The sequence below is a fragment of the Hirundo rustica genome, chromosome 18 (genome assembly GCF_015227805.2).
Source record: "Hirundo rustica isolate bHirRus1 chromosome 18, bHirRus1.pri.v3, whole genome shotgun sequence".
In the NCBI taxonomy this organism is placed as follows: domain Eukaryota; kingdom Metazoa; phylum Chordata; class Aves; order Passeriformes; family Hirundinidae; genus Hirundo; species Hirundo rustica.
Window position 1 is genome coordinate 8,561,971 of NC_053467.1, and position 14,394 is coordinate 8,576,364.

The window sequence follows — 14,394 nt, forward strand, 5'->3', positions numbered from 1 at the left end:
CTTACAGCATTTCTGTTAGCATAGTTTTAAGAATTTCACCAGAATTCTTAAAAATTCTTTATAGCTGTAGCAGAAAAAGCCTCTTTGGGAGTGACAGACAAACCAGAAATATCAGGCAGTGCACACAATTGTTGTTATCAGGATGCCATCATTTACATGCTGACAATGATCCCCTCTGAGAACACTCCTGAAATCTGGTAACACTCAAAGTAAGGAAGTGTGGATCACACCCCGCAGAAAACTGATCTGAGAACACAACCCTGCACCTTCCACACCCTGTGCAGTCAGGCTCCCACTCAGCCTTTTGGGATTCTAAATCTGCTTCCTTTAAAAGCCTTTCACTGAAGGGACTGTTTAGTTTCACCCACTCTGGAGCAGTGATTTCCCAATTACCGTAAATATTCCTCAGCACAATAATGCCAAGCGAGTTTGCAGCTGACACGGTGGCACAGCTTTGCTATTCCCTCAAATCCCAGAGGCGATGAGGAGCAATCAGCCTTTCCTCCCAGACCCGCCGGGTGTGTCACAGCCCCTGGTGCTCACCTGCAAGGAGCGCAGGACCCTCCTCAACCCTTCATAGTCCTTGTCTGTGAGCGGGCTGAGCACAGTCATGGCATCCTCCGTGGACTGGCACTGGGGACACACGTACTCGTCAATGAGATCCGCCTCGCTCTGCAGGATGCCCACGCAGCGCCCGTGGTACCAGTTCTGACATCGGTCACAGCCAATGTAAAATCTGCAAGAGCCGACCCAAATGTCAGTGCCTTCATCTGTTTCAAGCGCAGGTTGCATTTAAACACATAAACCTGCCATCCCCTGCACACAAGCAGATACTTGGCGTGATTAAATACAACAGGTAACGTCAGGTTTCAGAGCGACAAATTCTACTCCGACTGCTTTCTGTATTTCAAAACACGTTCCTAAATTTTATACTTTCAAGCAATCAAGATTTCAAAAATAATTCCTCTGCTTTAGAGATGAAGGGAACAGTGTAAAGCCAGAAGTCTCACCCGGCCGGTATCCAAACCAATTCAAGATGCATTTTGCACAAACTGGACTACAACTAGGGCTTGTTTCACTCCATACAAGCACTTTTCATATGGAAGTTTCGGTCTTGTAACTGAATACAGAGGGAGTACTCTATGACACAGAGCCTTACAATAAAAGATGTATACAATTCACATATATATAATTATATACCAACCATATACCCCCATACTAAAATTATGTTCTCCAGCCAGATCAGATTAAAGCACAAAAAAATCCACTAAATATAGCATTTGTCTTTTAACCTTTCCAACCATCCCCTGTTAAAGAAAATAAAGGAAAAAAAAAAAAAAAAGAAAATAAATCCCAATTTCAAGTACATGGCGTTTTAGTAGTTTGTTGTTAAAAATAAAAACCACAAAACATTTTACACCACCCTGCGGAACTTCACTTTTCCTAAACATTTACCGAACAGAAACATTCAGGAGGGGGAGACAATTACCGGAAAGCAATTTGTATTACGAACGAATACAATATATGCAGAATAACTCGTTTTTTACTCTTTGCAAGGAACAGGAAAGCACAGTCAGAGCAGTTTTGCTACCTAGACATGGAATAAGAGGTTCTTATCCGAACTCACTGCGACTCATCATAAGGTGTTCTGCAGATACAGTACAACTCCTCACTGCTGCCCTCTTGTGCCCGTTTACACTCATTACAGATGTACACATCCATTTTCTTAGCCTCCTTTTCTGTGATGCCAACACATTCTCCATGATACCAGTTAGTACAAAGATCACAGCCAATATAGAACCTAAAAGTGTTCACAATGAAAATGACAATGTAATTGTCATTTCAAATGGCATGGCACTTTTCCCTGCATTTCTCTCTGATGCACTTGATGCTGGGCTACTTTCTGTCTCAGCTTCCCTGCTCCCTATCCTTACAAACTAACATCTCATACTGCAGCTAGACTGGCGAGTAAGGTCACTTGGGTCAATTTTAATTTGACAATTCATCAAAATGCACATGTATTAATATGTACATATCCAAACGTACCCAGATTTTGACAAAGCTATGGGCTAAAAATCTACCGTCTGCAATGTGTGTGTGAAAAACTGTCAAAGGCACAAAAAGACAAGGCCAAAGGAAAAGGTTTTACATTTTCAAAATTGCAGCTCAAAAGCCACTGAAACGTTTCCTTAAGGTTTGAAAATGTAGGTCTCAGTTAATTTAAAAAACAAAAGCAAAGCGCAAACACCAACTAGGAGTTACGAGTACACTACAAGAACATGCAACCAGCAGTGTGTAGGTACGTCTTGGTGTAAAATACGAAGGAAAATGGGGCCAGGGCACGATTGTCAATTTTAAATCTTGGTGGGGTTTTTTTTCAGGGGGATGTACACTGAAAAACTGATAAGAAAGTACTTAAAAATGTGACGAAGTGGAATTTTGAGTGAATAATGTCTCCTCTCAGACACAGCTGTGTGACAGAACCAGGTATGGTATGACACAAAGTGAAGGGAGCCAGGGACAGAATCATGGGGATGGGACCTTGCACAGAATGATGTGACAAAAGTGTAAAATATTATGCCAGGATGTTTGTAACTCGTGTATGGATCTCTCAGAACACACCTATGACCAGTGACAACCAGATGGGCGACGCTCACATCCATTCTCTCTGCCTAAGCAAAAGCAAGCGGACTCAGAACCTCCATCCTCCTGGATTTTGGAGAGCTCAACCCCCTGCCAGGCGCTGCTGTAGCAACTCCTGCCACCCTGTCAGCCTGCAGGCAACACCCCGGGGACACCACAGCACCAACAGGGCTGTAGTTACCCCACCTTCCACAGGAAGCATCTCTGATTTCCTGGGCCTCTGCACACATCCTGGACACTCACATCCTGCCTTTTCTCTTGTTTTTCAGTCAGGCAAATCCTAAAATACATATCACACCACCCAATTTCCATAAAGAATGGCCAGACATGGATTCTGACAACTATCAGCAGCTCAGCCTGCGCCCCCTTCCCAAGAGGGGCTGTGTCTGCTCCTGGTGATGTGGGAGCACGTTTGCATCCAGGCATAGATGCTACACCTCACCACTGGAATGTGGAGCAGGTGCCACATGATGATTTAACAAATAAGTTGGAATCTAAGTAGGAATCTCAGAAAGATATCCTTACTGCCCATCCTTGAAAACAGCATCAGCAAATCCCTATAAGCCTGGAGTATCATGAAAGAGAACTAAACATAAGAGACTTGCAATAAATTTCACAGCACCAAACAACTTAAAAGGTTTTACTAAATCAAAAAAAAAAAATCCAAAATGCACAGGGTATTCATAAAATACCACGACTTGGCTTTTCAAGTAGTACACCTATCTTTTCTGAAGCAGAAAAGAGACACCAGCACAAAGAGGACGATCCAATGCCTACATATATATATATATATGAAAAAATTAAAAAAACTCTCAGAGAACTGTTTTAAAACTTGACTAATTACTTTCCAATCAGCAAATGGATTAAGTATTTCAGCAGTACAGACATCGTTTATAGGAACACCGAATTTAAAATTCACAAAAAGCTAAGCAGCAGAGCTAAACCCTACTGTTGAGGATACTACAAAGTTATTAACATTTCATTTTCTTGAAGTTTTATTCAGTGCACTGAAGCACAGTTCTCAATTCAAGCTAGCAAAATTCACTCTATGGCCACTGGAGTAAACACAAACTCTGACAAAGTCCAGATACAGTAACACACAGACCTCTGGTATCACAACCAGAGAACAGGGTCCCTCCTAAGGACACTGGGTGACAGAAAACCTGACACAAACACAAAGTTAAGTGAGGCTGGGGACACCCTCAGAGGTGACAGTGACATAACAGTCAGAGCATCATCCTGCTCTTCCTGCAGCACTGGCAGTCCAGGGAGCAGCCCCACCTCCCACACCAAAGTCATAGTGCAATGGTCAGAGCTACTCAAAACCAAGGTGAAAAAAACCTCAAATATCTCAACTTTATTAAATGACATAATTAAACCCCAAAAAAGGCTAGAAGGAGCCTCAAGAGGTCCCCTAGTCCTGGCCCTAAACTTGGAATGAAGAACCATGACCCATGGAGTGAATGCACCACTCCAGATCTATGGTTTCCCTGTTACCAGCCCTGAAAGCACCATCAGACTGTACCACTTCATACTTCTGGGTATTGGCACTTGGAGCTGGTCTGAAGTCAGATTTATCATACACACACCTCCACACAGCCCTCAGATGTTAACCACTGCTAACTACTGCTGTTAGTCACCTCTAGCTCAACAGGAACATGTAGCACTATCCCCTGGAATCCACTGGATTCTGCACTCCAGCACTTACACCATTTCTTCACAAGCGCTGTACGTAGCGTAAATAATTTTCCTCATTCACAGTCAGAATCAAACGACAGAGAACTGCAGTTTTCACTTCGTCAAATGCTTAAATATTCATTTTTATCAACCCTGGCACGCAAATAATAACGCATGGAAACCATTTCTCCCTGAAACATTGTCCAAAGTGAATTGCAGTGCAGTGACTCGGAGCCCCCTTTACTGGGTACTGCCTTGCAAAAAAAAAGCCATTTATTGGAAGACGGTACCGAAGCTATTTCTGAGGAACATCGGCTACTTCTTCACAAGACAATGCTCAAACCAAACTGTCACTTGCTTCTGAGGCAGAGGCAAAAGAAAGAGTAACAGAGCGGAGGGAACAAAAGAAAAGAGTATGTGCATGTGAGACAGGAAGGTCACACAATGGAGACATGCAAACGAGTAAAATATAAACCACGCACAGTAACACTGTCAATCGAGAATGTTAATATCTGTAACTGCTAGTGGAAAATAGAGACTTTATTCTCTGTATCTCAGTGATGCCTGCAATAATCTGCCACTAGCTCCACTTCTAGCACTACCTGGTGCTAAGGGCTGACGCTAAACCTAACGTTAAGGACATGCAGGAGGGGCTGGGGCATCGCTACTCACTTGGACTCGTCGTAAGGCGTTTTACAGATGCAGTAAAGCTTTGTGTCCTTCTTCGTTTCCTTTGAGGTAGTAGAAATCATTTTCTTTTTCTTGGACTTGGAAGCCGAGGAATCTTTCTCCTCCTCTCGTTTCCTCTTCTGGGAGGAGACTGGCACAGGGACAGTGGTGGAGGAGGAGGAGGTGACACTGGCTGCTGGCAGCTGCGGCGGTGCTGGTGGCACTGGTGGCGGCGGTGGCGGGGCAGCGGCGGCGGCTGCAGCGGCTGCGGCTGCTGCTGCAGCAGCTGCTGCCTGGGCTCTTTCTTTTTCTTTCTTAATTTTAGTCAAGTCTTTCTTTAGCTCCTCCTGAAGTGTATTAAATGAATAAATAGAAGGAGGCACTTCATATGATTATTGCAAGACAGGGTTAAAATCTAGGCAAAAATCCCCAAGCTTAACCAAAAGAAAAGAATTAAATCCATTTAAAGATCCAATTTTTTCATGTTCTGAACCTACAATTCACATAATATTAATGGATGACACTCTTGGGCTACAATGGCCCACTGGCTGTAACTTATGAGAAGCTGTTTTATTAAAGAAGATAATCTCAGTCCAGAAGAAAACCAAGAGGCCCTCAAAGGACACGTAAGTAGCTTTGCAGAGATCCACAACCACAGCTTCTTCCTGCAAATTCCCTTAAAATCTCACTGAGCAAACAGACAAAAATTAACACAGAAATGTTCTCCCCAGCTTAACATCAAATTAGCCTTTGAGACTCTGTCCTTACCTGCACTTCAATCTGTAGATCTTTGTCCAGAAGTGCTCTTTTTTTCAGTATTTCAGCTTTCAGCTGCTCTTTATGCTTGAAAAGCAGAGCTGAGAGCTTGGTCGCGTTCTGTTTGCTCCGCTTCTGCTCCACGCTCTCTTCTCGCTTCCGTTTCTTAGCCGCCTGTTTTTCCTCTTTGTCTATCTTATCCAGAATATATTTCATCACTTGGTTGCACACAATCATTCTGGGGAAGGAATAAAGGAAAAGGACATTGTGCTGAGCTGCCTGTTTATTCCCAGTTGAGAACGCAGAATCAATTCTCCAGTCGCTGCAAGCTCATTATTGTATTTCCTAAGATGTACAAGGTAAATTTAGCAACATCCAGTGCTTCCACTCCTGTTTATTTACTAGAGCACTGCAGGGAGAGATCAAGTCTCTTGTCAGGCTCAAGAGGGCCAGTCCCAATTTCACTTAAATGATCTGAGTACTAATTGTTCCTCCCCTCCCCCATCCGACTCCCAACAAAGCTTTGGCTTTAGTAGGATGAGAGAGATTTTCACTCAATTCAGTTTCCACAATTTGTTTGAAAGAGCTGGATTTTTATTCTGATGTAAGTTGGAACTGAGTTGGAAGCCTGTAACTTCTTCAAAACCAGACGTTTCTACGCTCCACTGACCACGAAATACTACCAAGATTTTGTGTTTTGGCATAAGGACCGGCAAACACTTTTCACTGTACAGAATTCACTATAAGCACTTCCCAATTTCTCCACTAATGACAGTTCAAGATTGTTTTTCGTCTGCTTGTTGTACCTTCAACTATAAATCTATTTTCCTGCTCACTTATTTTGCACCTTTCATTCTTTTGCTTTATATTTCAGTTAGAAAATGAATGTATTTTGGGTCTTCTGAATTTACTTTTCCCTTCCCCATTCTTTTCCAAAACCATTAGAAAACCAAATGCTTCTTGTTGCCGGAGTGACCATGAAAAACAACTCCCATCGAGTTGAGAGGAAACAGCAGAATAGCAATGGCCAGGACAAGCAGCTGCTGGCAACTCTGTGGTCTCAGACATTTTATCTTTTGACAGACAGCTGGATTTTGATGACAAATGGAATATGTAGATAAATATTTGTAGGGCCATACAAATTTGTTCAGTTTGCTTTTTATACCTGCACTGTGTCACTTGGTTTAGTTTGGTTTTTTTTCACAGACTAAAGGTCCCCACATTGTATTTTTGAAGAAGAATAAATCAGTGAGATGGAAAGGCAGCTGCACCACAAACTAAGCTAGTTAGAGCTATTTTTTTCATCTTTCTCTTAAATCGGACTTTTGGCAGTCGAAACACCTATTTGGCTGTCTGACACCACGAAATGAAGAGCAGAATCCAATACATCCTTTTTTTTATGCAACTGGGAACAGTGAAGGAGTGGCACCCAGGGACAGTGTTGTAATCAACTGAGATTGTGATCTGATGATCAAAATTTTATAGAACGTACTCTTCTTTTTCTCAGTATCTGACACACACTTGTGATTATCTAATTGGAGCAACTGCATGTGTGAAAAGGAGTCAAAATAATTCCAAGACAAATGACAAACACTCCAAATTTCTGTTTAGCAGCTTCAAGCATAAAATCTTTCAGTTTGTCAATCTGTCTTCCAACTCTTCAGCTCCTTCTGTAGAGTGGGATGTGCAGGGACAAGAATGGAAACACGTGGCCATGATAAAGGACAAACAAAACCCAGTTTTTGGGGGTTTTTTGCAGCAGAAGCATTAATGCTCCATTCTGAGCTCCTTTACTTGAGTTTAAAAACTGTGGCCAGCTTCAAACACAATATGTAGCATCACTTAAAAACATATTATCAAAATAGAATCGAGATATTATACAAGATTAAATAAAGATCATTATGAAAGTTACTTTTATGTGTTACTCTAACCAGTTTTAAATAGCAACACTTGTTTAAGCAGGTTTTTATAAACCAGCATTTCATTATGACACCATTAAAAGGTGTAATAAATGAAAAATTGGATATCTATGGATGCACTGTGCTGCACATTCACCTCTGATTTTCTTCCCTCTCAGCTGGAGTCAGTGTCTTCTTCTGTTTCAAATGTTCTATGACAGCATTCTGCTTCATAACCACCTGTAGGATGATACAGAATCCAAAATAAAAGATGAAAACTTAGCCAGCATTTCACAGCATTATGGGGAGAACCAGGACATTTCCCAAGTTAAAGTGTCATTTATTTCACTGAGTGATAAAATAAAGCTGATTTTATCAGGGGAGAAGTGCTTGTTTAAAACAATTATTTGAAAATTGATAGAGAAATTGAAAAAGAACACCACCCTCCCCAGGGGTAGGATATTTTGCTTATGTCAAGTATGAACCCAGGAATTAAATGTAAATTGACTGTATTCCCTCAGTGACTGGTTGTTTCATTTTAGAACCAGTAAGAGTCCATTATATATATATATATTTTTTTTTTTTAAGCCCCACAGCCATCCAACAGCATCACAATTCAGATACCTCTTTGGAACCTCAGTTTTCAGGTAATGAAAGTACTGCACGTGTGTTCTGTCCATCAGCCCTCCTAGCTCTGACCTATCTTTCCTGAATTGAGAATAGAGATGGATTTGTCCCAGCAGCTACTGGTAAGCTGAATCAAGGTGACAGAAGAATGCAAACATGGAACAAGCGACTTGACGTGCTGAATTAACTTGGAACGTGTCATTAAATTGCCAATAGCAATCGTGCACTATCTTTGAAAGAATCGAATTAACCGTCTATCAAACGTATTAACACCGTTCACAAGAACAGGCGTTTCAAATTGGATTTCTTTAATTCATTAAGCGTTCATTTCCTTCGGTTAACTTTACCTGTTTCTGGATAATGTCACTTTGATTAGAAGCCTGAAGGGCGTGCTCATGTTTAATTTCTATCTGTCGCTGCTTTTTCTTCTGCTGCCGCTCCCTGAGCTGCTGAACTGTGCGCAGCTGCTCCTGCACACTAGCTGCTGGCACTGTCACCGCAGTGCCACTCTGCTGAGCCTGCGCTGGCCTACCGCGCCGCACCTCAGGAGGTACCTGAAGCTCCATCTGGGGCCCGCTGCCCTGCCGGGCTCGCATCTGAGCCGCAGCGAGGGGCTGCGGCTCACACGGGCCCTCCGCCCGCTGCGGGAGCCGAGGCTCTGCAGTAACACCTGTTGGAGGCTGCCGGAGCTGCAGCTGAGGATGAGCCGGGCGCCGCACGGGAACGCGATTTAAACTCTGCGCGCTCGCGAGGGTCGAGCCCGAGGCCTGAACCCGAGGCCGCGGTCGCCGCGGCCGAGCTGGGATCTGTACGGGAGCGCGGGCCCGCGTGGGACCGGGCTGGCGGGTTGGAGTTTGCACCTGAGCTGGATGCTGAGCCTGGGCCTGGCCTGGGGACGGGCCCGCGGGCGGCGGCTGCATCGGGCCTGGCGCTGGAGAGAGCCCCGGAGCCTGGGCCGGAGACTGAGCCGGAGATTTGGAGGGCTGAGCTTCGGGCGGCACCGCGGAGTCAGCGGGAGCCTCGGGCTGGCTCGGGCCGTCGGGCTGCGCGCCCTGGGGCTGAGCCGCGGGCTGTGAGCCGGCCTGGCCCTGGCCCTGGCCCTGCCCCGCGGGCACGGCCGGGGCTGGCGCCTGCAGAGCCGGCTTCGCTTCCCCTGCAGCTGTCAATGACACAACGAGGAGTCCATTATTGCAAACGGCACGGCTGTGAGCCCCGAGAACCCAAACCCGCTGCAAACCTATGCAGGAACTCAACACACTCTGCGATACGCTTCCAACAAATTTACCGCGGTAACAGACAACCTCCAGCTGCACAAATATTCCCATGCAATTGAAACCGAAGCTTCTTTATTCCTGAACAGAACAATGCTTACCCGAGGTGGAAGTAGAAACGGTGGTTGTAGTTGTGCTAGCTGTAGTAGCAGCTGCTGGTAGTGGAGTGAACAGAAACCTTTGAATTGTACCATTTGGCATAGCTGCTTGCATAAGCTGCTGTCCTGGACCAGGTATTACAGTCACACCCTGAGGGATTAATTGTAACTGACCAGTAGTCTGACCTTGTCCCTGAATTACCACAGTTAAGCCTTGATTGCCACCCTAAAAAAAAAAAGTTAATATTGACGTATTAGTGACATAATTCTTAGACAGACCTGGCTGAAAATTAGGGGTTTGGATTTCAGAATTCAATATTTTATCACATACCATACTCCTAAAATCCAAAACTAGCATCTGAGATCATGAAGTACTCAAGGACTCTTTCAACAATTCTACTGTCAACAGATGACTGGGTTGGAATTACACATTTTGTGAACCCACAGAACAGAATACAAAAACTCTGAGTCTTTGCTGTAGAAACTCAAAGAATCACAGAATGGTTTGGGTTGGGAGGGACCTTAAAGCTCACCCAGTTCCACCCACACCTCCCACTATCCACAGGCCGCTCCCAGCCCCATCCAAACTGGTCTCAGACACTTCCAGGGGTGGAGAAGCCACAGATTCTCTGGGCACCCTGTGCCAGGGTCTCCCCACCTTCACAGGGAAGAATTTCCTCCCAGTATTTAATCTAAACTTACCTTCCCCTTCAGCTTAAACTCCAAGTCTTGTTCCATCTACAAAAAACCTTATCTGACAAGCAGCAGTCTGTACATCACAATCATTTCTATAATTATTTATAGTTTGAAAAATGGCCCTTGTGGTAAATCACAGATATGTATTTTTACCCAAAAATTGACTCTCAACTCATTTTTTGCCAACAGACCTTCATGATCTGAGCAGAAGTTGTAAGAACTTTTTCTTCTGCTGCTTACAGATACTGCAACTTTTCCCCTGAGATTCTGGATAGCATGAATGAAAACTAAATCTTCATATCAAATCAAAAACAAGTAATCAAAATTATGATCTGAATGTCTACAAAATGGACCACACAAAATAATCTTGTCAGAATAATTATGTCCCTTACAGCTATTAAATATTTTTTTCTACGCTGCTGAACATTCCCGATGCCAGTTCCCTTACTGGGAAATACAACAGGGAAGCAAGAGTTAAAACTTTACTATCAAAACTACTTACTTTGTATTTACCATTTATTATATTTAGTTACTATTTAAGCTGCTTTCAGTCTGTAATTATGCCAATGCTCATCCTAAATGAAACCAGACACCTAAATTTAAGGGCACAGGCACTACACTGCTGAAATGCAAAGGCTGGATGGGTGTTAGCACATTTCCACACCCAGGGCTGGTGCAGTGCTTTACCTGTCCTTGTGTGAGCTGGGTGAGCTGGGCCATTGTCAGCTTCACCTGGCCCTGCTGAGGGCGAGGGGGCGGCGCTGGGGTCTGTGGCTGAACTTGTTGAGGGGCTGTTCCAGAACTCGTGATGGTTTTCTGCCCGCTGCTGGAAGAAGCTGTGCTGGTACTAGAAACTGCTGTTGAGACAGGCTGACCCCTGATTATCTGAGTCACCACTTGCTGTGTCTGACCTGTAAGAGAAGAATTTGAGCTAAGAAACAAATTCAAATGCGTTTTCAGCTTTTTAACCATAGGCACAGCAAACCTCCAAGTCACAAATTGCAATGGGTGTGAGGGTGATCTGACAGGTGAAGCAAACACTGCCATTTGCACATAAATTTTCTTTACAAACATTTGTGTGGTTGAAAAATGACTTCGAAATGTTTCCCATTTTAACTAAGGTTGCATACATATGGAGTACTTCAAACAGTGAGCTTCTCTTTAAGAAAAACATAGAAAAATAAAAAGGCTTTCTCAATGCACAATTACTCTGTATGTTTTTAGGTTTTTTTCAGGTTTGGGTTTTGGTTTTTTTTCTCAAATGAATGGACTCAAAATTAAGTACTACATTTCCCAGTCAATGATGAGTAACACTGACAAAGCCTCCAACCAACACATCCAAAAGCTGAAAAAGGCATCAGTCAAGCATCAAAACGAGGGATTTTGGGGACGGGACGCAATGACACACAAGGAATTCATGAAGAAACAAATCATGGATTTCACACTGGGAATTGAAATATTAAAGTGAACCTACTGGCTGGCAGAATACCTTGTTGCACCACTACAGGTGTTCGGATGATGGTCTTGCCAAGGGCGGACTGCTGCAGTGGTGTCCGGATCACCGTCATCCCGGGGCGCAGCGGTGTCCCCTGCACTACCTGTGCACACCAAAGAGGAGACCACCTGTAAACTTGAGGAAAAAGCCCCTGGGATATGCTCTGAATGGTTTTTCCACATGTGTTTTAATTTTCCCAACTGGAGGGAACTGTTATACCTCTTTGGAATAAAGGATCCGTACACACCATTGTTGAGACGAGCCAAAAACATTGAAAAGTGATCAGCCAGAACTTTTAGTATCTGCTAATAACTTAACGTCTATGCACCCATATTTTTTTGAGTTAAATAACCAGGAAAACATCTTACTTGTGAAGTGCTTGTTGTTCCTAATGTCCCTGTGGTGTTTGGCCTAATGGTTACAGTTGCTGTCCTTGGCTGGAATGAAGTAAAGGTTTGACTTGCACCTGTAGTTGATGGAATGATACCCAATACCTTTTGCTGAACTTGAACCACACCTAATTAAAGAAAAATTGAGAATTCATTAATGACATAATGGACAGCAAAAGAAGTAAATGCAACTCCAGGGTGGCATTTAGAACTCAAATCTCCGGGTTTCTAGAACACCTTTCAGCCTTTCAACTTTTCCCGGGAAAGCCTTTGTCATATTGTAAAAAGAAGCAGCATTATATTTTGTCAATAGTCCAACTACATTTTAAGTTAAGAAACAGATATTTTAGAAAAGATTAAGGAAAGTGTGAATCTTCACAAAGATCAGTTTGATGGTAACTGCAAAGAAGTCCTCGCATTGCACTGACAGGGTGCCACAGATTAGTGTTGTACAACCATTTAAAGCTGTAATCTGATTACAGCTGAAATGTAGGAGGGCAGTTTAAACACCTTTCACCTACAACACTGTGGTGCTGAAGAAAATGGGCAATGCCTTCTTCTGTAACCTAAGAAATTTCAATACGAAATCTGCAGCCTTCATGATTTGCTCCCATGCTCAGATGAGCTTTTCTGTTCAATATTCATTCACAAATCTCAAAATATTAAGTCCTCTTCTTGAGGCAACAATCAAAAATGCTTATCTTAGTTTGGAGCCAAACTCCTGCTCATTAGTGAAGAGCAGCTGTAGGCATTAATATTTTTGTGAAGAAAGTTGCTTTGTTGATTTAGACAACCAAAAAATAAGCATGCTTCATTCCACATTGTTCAAAATAAAGCTCCTAATTTTGTGCTAGGAAATGCAGAATAATTTATAGGAAAAAAACCTGCATTTTTCCCCTTACAGACACAAATATGCAACACCGGGGGAAGAAGCTGTAGAAACTCGTATTTATATATTTATATATATATATGAAATATTTTTCCCCCTTCACATCACTGGGAAAACAGTGTCAAAGGAGAATTAAGCAGCAAGCTGGAATACAGTTTTTATTCAGTTCCCTTTGCCCTACCTCCTTGAGTTGATGGCACATTGACGGCAACAATCTTGCTGTTTGCAGGGAGAGGCAGCTTAGTTATCACTTTCCCTGCCATCGTTACTGGGCTGCCTGAGAGCTGGAAGGTCTGCCCTGTGCTGGCAATGCTTGTGGCTGAGGTGGCAGCTGTGCTAGTGGCTATTGAGGCACACAGAACAGGCAGGTTTAGAGCAGAATCATTAGTGAAATGACTGTTTTTCAAGTATGAAACAGCAAACTACAGGATTGCTTTTTTTTTTTTTTTTTTTTTTTTTTTAATGTGGCATGCTTTCTTTGGTAAAGGTTTGTTTTTGGAGACAGTATGTTACACCATAGAATGCTTTCATGAATGATTACTAGTACAAAAACTGTCAGTAATTAATGAGACAGGTCAGAAATGAGACTTCCTAGCAAGTCAGAATAAGGAAAAACTAGACAGATTATAATCTCAGCAATGTCCTTCTAGCATAGCAAGATTTAAGAGCAAAGATAAGCAGAAATGTAATAATGCTGCATATCTGGAGGAGATGTGATGTGTACACAGGATGTGATGCATACACAGGATGAAATCCAGCAATATTCCTTCCATGACAAATGATTCCTTACCCGTTGAAGACTGGCCTTGTTTAACCCAGGTAGCAAAAGTCTGATGGAAATTCTTGTTCTGTTGGAATGTTACTGTAGCTGGAGACCCCACTTTAGTGGTGAGCACTACTTTGGTTCCTGTGGGGACAGGGCCTGTCAGAGAGCCCACCACGACTTTCTGTGGTGTGGAAACTGTGGCTGCAGTGCTGCTGGCCGTGGTGGCTGCAGGGATCACACCTCCTGCAGGGATCTGCTTCTGCTGCTCCAGCCGTTTCTATTTAGGAAAGAAATGGAACAAAGAGATAATTAGTATTTTCAGAATTGACAGCATAAAGATTGTCTCTACCCAATATTGCGAGATAAAGGCCTGTGGTAGGATTTTAGTTCAAATTGTAGAGGATTGAAGAATAGGCTCCTTGACCTCCAGAACTAGAAATTTGCTTAGAATATACAGTCAGAGATTTTTCTTTATAGCTACTTTAAAATCTTTGGCTTATGTTAATTTCACTGCACATTT

General features: G+C 43.0%; 1 protein-coding gene across 10 annotated transcripts in view; it reads right to left on the reverse strand.

Annotated features, from left to right (window-relative positions):
• Positions 1-14,394, reverse strand: part of BPTF (bromodomain PHD finger transcription factor) — a 52,022-nt gene that overhangs the window by 4,129 nt on the left and 33,499 nt on the right. For 5 of the 10 annotated variants that reach the window (XM_058422882.1, XM_058422888.1, XM_058422886.1 and 2 more), the window contains 12 exons: positions 13,899-14,151; positions 13,290-13,451; positions 12,199-12,347; positions 11,810-11,933; positions 11,023-11,246; positions 9,643-9,865; positions 8,618-9,429; positions 7,801-7,883; positions 5,758-5,983; positions 4,993-5,336; positions 1,628-1,801; positions 544-736 (listed from right to left, as the gene is read on the reverse strand). In XM_058422882.1, the coding sequence (XP_058278865.1) occupies positions 544-736; positions 1,628-1,801; positions 4,993-5,336; positions 5,758-5,983; positions 7,801-7,883; positions 8,618-9,429; positions 9,643-9,865; positions 11,023-11,246; positions 11,810-11,933; positions 12,199-12,347; positions 13,290-13,451; positions 13,899-14,151 (2,967 nt within the window). The remainder of the gene's footprint in view (positions 1-543; positions 737-1,627; positions 1,802-4,992; positions 5,337-5,757; positions 5,984-7,800; positions 7,884-8,617; positions 9,430-9,642; positions 9,866-11,022; positions 11,247-11,809; positions 11,934-12,198; positions 12,348-13,289; positions 13,452-13,898; positions 14,152-14,394) is intronic. The other 5 variants (XM_058422885.1, XM_040081378.2, XM_058422889.1 and 2 more) reach the window with 5 other exon arrangements.